Source organism: Poecilia latipinna, unplaced genomic scaffold (genome assembly GCF_001443285.1).
Source record: "Poecilia latipinna isolate Pla-1442-1.1 unplaced genomic scaffold, P_latipinna-1.0 Scaffold5249, whole genome shotgun sequence".
NCBI lineage: Eukaryota > Metazoa > Chordata > Actinopteri > Cyprinodontiformes > Poeciliidae > Poecilia > Poecilia latipinna.
In genome coordinates, this window is record NW_015117865.1 from 7,506 (window position 1) to 12,737 (window position 5,232).

Sequence of the window (5,232 nt, forward strand, 5' to 3'; positions counted from 1 at the left end):
CAAAGTTACATAAAAATAATATTTCAGTTTAATAGAATATTTCTTATGGCTTAGTATTTGTTTTTAATAAGTCTTTAATAAAGATGCGTTGGTGACCAAGGAAAACATCCGGACTTTGGTCTTTCTTGCCAGTCAGCGGAAACCCCGATGGATGTGGAGTTGCTGAATTGACAAGAGCCTGTTCTGTCTGTCTGCAGCGCTGGAATCGAGGTGCTGCTTCAGGCCAGGGGGAACTACACCAGCGCGAGAGGGTCCAGCACTGGGGAAAGATAAGTAGACTTAACTTAAAGGATACATTTTGTTAGACAAAGAAAATACTCTTTATTTCTCCTTGAAATCGTATTTTTTTGGTCGTCTGAAAACCTGAAAACAAAGAAATAACTGTGTATTTTATAGATACAAATATATTTAATAAATAAATAAATAAATAAATAAATAAATAAATAAATAAATAAATAAATAAATAAATAAATAAGACATTGCATTTGGCTAGTTGGGCATCACCCCAGACCTAAACTTCACAGAACCAGTGGAAGACAAATCAGCACATACACTATTGGTGGAACTGGGTGAGAACCAAGAGTGCGGAATTTCTTCTCTTCACCAAGTTTGCTGCAACATGCAAAAGAGATCAAATTAGCAGGAAGATTAAAGTATATTCAAATCTGATTCTATGGTACAAATAAAGCACATGTTTATGTCACCTTACCATGGCTCAACAGCAAGGTAGGCTTTGCCCAAACTCTGGTGTTCCCGGGTGATTTTCTTGCTCAGAATTATATCACTAAGCAGCGCCTTCAGACGTGCAATCTATGCAGCGGACACAGATAGATTTGAGTCAGTTTTTCCTAAATAAATATAGAAAAGGTCCTAAAAGCGCATCGTCAAGTGCATTTTTACAACATTTTCAGGCGCATAAAGGGACGCTTTACAGCATCTAACAATGCGCACTTACTTCCTGAGTCTGTAAACTGTTTTCACTGTACAGCTGTTGGATGATGGCCTCACACTCCTGCATTGTAGAAGGACGCGGCGGCAGGTCGGATGGACCTGCCGCGCGAATGCTGTTGATTCTCACAGGCTCTAAAACGGTCTTTCGCAGCCCTGTTAACTCCCCACCGTAGTTTAGTTGTACAGATCGCGGACTTTCGTTAACCTCCCTAAAGAGGAGTAAAAAGTTGTAAACTAAAACCAGCATGAAAAATGACAGTTTTGGTTGTGTAAGTTAAATACCAAAATCCACAATTTTTTTTAAGACTATGCCAAGCATATTTGTTTAAAACAACTCATATAGAGTAGAGTAGGACATCCAGAGCTCTCTGTGTAATTACGCAACTCCAGGCTTAGACTATTGGAGGACATACTTTCCACTTTTTGTCACATCTTAACACCATTATCCACGTGTGAATAATGTGCGATTTTTGATGAAGACGCACCCGGCCAAGTGATTGTGTTTTGCTATGTTTTTCCTCCTACAAACTCGTCGACGGGATTGTTGCTGCGACTCCAGTTTGTGTTCTCACCTTGTTTTTGTTTCAAATAAATAAAGTTCTCCTGACTCTCAGATTCTGTGTTTGGCACCGTCTCTTTCGCAAAGTTATGCTGTCATCATGGAGTTTTACTTTCATAGACATACAGGTGACGTGGGGGATTCTGCTGTATCTTGAAATAAATCTAAATGTGAAATAAATTAGAGCCTAGTCGATTGGTTATATGTAATTGGACACAAACTGTATGTCTTCTTGGCATTAAAAACATTAACCTTTCTTTTTTATGTGTTCAGCAAGTAAATAATTATTGAGATTTTCCTGGCAGGTTCTATGTGCAAATGAATTACGTCCCAGAGTCAAATAAGCAATTATGTGTGACTGTAGGAGTCAGTGTATTGCACTGATGTCAAAAACAGCCAAGGAAACGTGACCATGTTGTCAAAACAAAATAGCACTGCACACTGTTTCCACATAGTAATATTTGTATCTTGCTCTGGTCTCTGCTATTAATAGGCAAATAATTCCCTGGTAAAAACAAAACAGTGAGCTCATTTAGTTAAAATAATTTTTAGAAGTCATGTATGACTGCTAAAAACCTATTCTTCGTTGGGTGTAATAAAACATTCAGCAGCCCCTGACTCTTTTGCATATCCATGTTTAAACTGACCACATCTGCAGTTTGGATCTCATTTTCAATGCAGGATACAGTTTAAGTACAAATCCATGGTGGTTGGACAGAACTTCACCTTGAAGCTTGGTCTTGAAACAGTGAGTCTTCAAGCAGCTCCTCCCCGTAGAGTCCGGAGTGGATTTGACAGGGAGATCTTGCATTTCGGTTGGGCGTTGTTCCTACAAAACCAATGACTAAGCTGAAGCAATCTTTCTAAAGGCTATGTGGTTTACCGACGTTTAGCTAAAGAAATTAACAATAACTACAACAACAAATGAGTAAAGGCTGAGTACGACTGGCTTCTTTGCAAATCAGGAATCACTAATCCTGTGGGGTTTTTAGTGATTTAAGAATCTAAAGCGACTCTAGAGGTACTCATACCCCCAAGCTTTATTCTGTCATGTTACAAACCTGTTACCTCCATCCATCATGTTTTAATGATGTAAAGCCCCCTGGAAAACGTCCCAGTTAAACGACATTTAACTCAAGTTCTAAAAGGGGTGCGGGTTTTAATGTTTTATCTTTTTTTAAAAATCTGATTGATTTTTAGTTAAATGTAGCTCTACAAAGTATTAACTCATAAAAATGAAGGTCAAGCTTTTCAGATAATTGCTTTGTTTATTGTCCTACCTAACAAAATCTGAATACATCGAATTTTGTGGTTGTAACATGACAATATGGGGAAAAAGTTTCAGGGAGGTGAGTAAGGTTAAAGTAACTTAAAATGTAACAAAACTGCCACTGAAGGTGCAATGGAAACAATAATAATAAATCAGGATTGCATCTTACCTTTTTTGCCTCCTTTGCTTGAGTCCATAGTCAATCTATACTTCAGCTCTGCAACAGCCATAAAAGAAAACAGTGTCAACAGTTTGCACTGAGGGACAGCCACTGCATAAGATCGCGGTGCAAAAATTGGGGAGTTAATGTCTCACACAGGTGGCGAGACACTTAGACCTGTTCAGACACCAGACCCTTCATGGACCCCCAGCTGAGGACCAGTCAAAACCCTGGAGTTGCTATGCTACCAGAGTGCCCAGATTGAGTGTTTTTCTTGTGAGTACTTTATCATGGGGACAGTCAGGTCTCTGGCTTGAATTCATTATACTCCGAGTCATCAAATCCAACCCTTGTAGATGGGAAATAATGATGTACAGCCGGCGGCTGATTTGTTAGGCATCAAGTCAATGAAGCTGGCTGATTCATTAATGAATGTCAAAACCCTGCTGATTACCCACTGGGAATGACTAAATTCTATCTAGTCATCTTTCATGAAACAGCCAAATGGGAAAAATTACAAATAACACTTTAAGACTGACATTTATCACAATGCCCGTTTTTTGCATTGGTTTGTTTTTTTTTTTTTGTTTTGTTTTTTTTTTTAAGTACATACATTTGCAACATTATGGACAAACCCAGGGTGCTTTGATAGCAATATATGTTGTGTATAGAAAATAAAATTATTCAGTGATTAGGATACATTCTAAGAAAAAAAAAATCTGGAAAAACCACCTTTATTCTCCCTTTTGAGAAAGTCCATTTCTGCGTGGAGCTTCTCGAGAGTTTCCGTTTGCTGCTGTTGCAGATATCGGATGTTCTTCTGGAGGGACATGATTCGGGGATCCACGTCGCTCAGCTGGGTAGTATTTGGCGCGTTTCCTCTGACAATCAGCGAAACAGCAGGCACTGAGTGTCCCGGTGGGCGAGCTCGTGGAGAACTCGCTTTCCTGCTGAATTCAAATCTGGTCCTGAATGTCGACTGAAATATGGGTGGGAGGTCATTACCTGCCATTTTTTTCTCCTTTTTTGCAGCATTCAATGGAACTAGTTGGCTTCTTTTCTACACGGTTTAGCTGGCAGGTCTTTTCCACATCCTGTTAAAGTTCAGCTTAAGCCACATTGTTGTGTTACAACAACCAATTAGTCAGCACAAAAGCAGTAAACGGCTTAGTGAGTCTCCCGGGTTTCTTTTGCTCTTATTTGACTTGCGTTGCACTCAAACTGCAAGTGCACTGAGAAAAACAACGTTGCCATGGCGACCCGCAGCAAGCTGCAGAAATGTCTCGCCTTCTTCTTTGGGGAAAGTTTGGAGTTGTATTCCTCCCCCTTGTGGTGACTGAAGAATATAGCAGCTTCACACAAGCAACAAAAAGTTCTTTCTACACGACTAAAAAGTGACTATTTGATTTCTAATCGTTCTCTTTTACAAGCAGGGTTGGGTGATATAATTATTTTTTTATCTCAGTAAAATCAGTTTTTATCTTCTACAAAAACATAACTCGTATGGGTGCATCTAAATAAATAGGAACATTAATAAATTAAAAAGTGAAACTCAATAGGTTCACAAAACACAGTGGTGTATTTTAAAAGGCTTTTTTAATATTAGCTTGAGGATTATGTTATACAGCGAATGAAAACCAAAAATTAAGGTACTATTAAAATTTAAGTGATATACATTCTCAAAACAAACAAACAAAAAAAAAAGCTTTGAGAGAGAGATTAGCCAGCTCATTGAAAAGTATGTTTATGTACTATTTAGTAAATGTACTCGACAGCTGGCCAGGGCTCCTTTTGCATGAATTACATCGTGCCTGTGGTTTTGATGTTAAAACAAGGAAATAAACCAACTCTAATAAAGCATGCAGTGTTTTCCTTTCAACTAAAACAAAAACGCAACATCCTGAAGAAATTGTCCTTTCACTTTATTCATGACGAAGATCCCCCAACAGTAAAGATTACATTACCAGCAGTGGTACAGGAGATAGTGCGTCTGTTATGGATATGAAAACATTAAAACTGCTTTTGCAAGAGCAAGAGAGAGAATGTGGAATAACAAGCAAAAAGCTTAATAGTCTTTGGGAATGTTCGGGTGGCCCATCGTCTCCCCAGAGTTGAATACAATAACTTAATTGACGACATATAAAAGGCAACATAGAATTAGTCAAGGGAAAAAGAAACATCCTGGAATGTTAGAAAATACATAAAAGAAACGAATTGAAATAAAATCGACGTGATGGTTATGATCAAAGGGCATTGTTTTCCCTAATCGGAAGAAAGATTGTATGGAACAAT

General features: G+C 38.4%; 1 protein-coding gene across 1 annotated transcript; it reads right to left on the reverse strand.

Annotated features, from left to right (window-relative positions):
- Nucleotides 1-4,209, reverse strand: LOC106943389 (coiled-coil domain-containing protein 74B-like). Its single transcript, XM_015026703.1, has 7 exons — nt 3,673-4,209; nt 2,950-2,997; nt 2,237-2,339; nt 956-1,160; nt 710-810; nt 553-612; nt 1-259 (listed from the first exon to the last, which is right to left on the reverse strand). The coding sequence occupies exons 1-7, from the start codon at nt 3,950-3,952 to the stop codon at nt 133-135; spliced, it is 924 nt and encodes a 307-aa protein (XP_014882189.1). The 5' UTR covers nt 3,953-4,209; the 3' UTR covers nt 1-132.
- Nucleotides 4,210-5,232: the final 1,023 nt, after the last annotated feature.

Excerpts from the sequence above, each read along its gene's own strand:
- LOC106943389 (XM_015026703.1), bottom strand. The coding sequence starts at position 3,952 with ATGGCAGGTAATGACCTCCCACCCATATTTCAGTCGACATTCAGGACC. Across the intron at positions 811-955 it reads ACAGTTTACAGACTCAGGAA|ATTGCACGTCTGAAGGCGCT; the intron begins GTAAGTGCGCAT and ends TCCGCTGCATAG. Across the intron at positions 613-709 it reads TACCTTGCTGTTGAGCCATG|CAAACTTGGTGAAGAGAAGA; the intron begins GTAAGGTGACAT and ends TGCATGTTGCAG.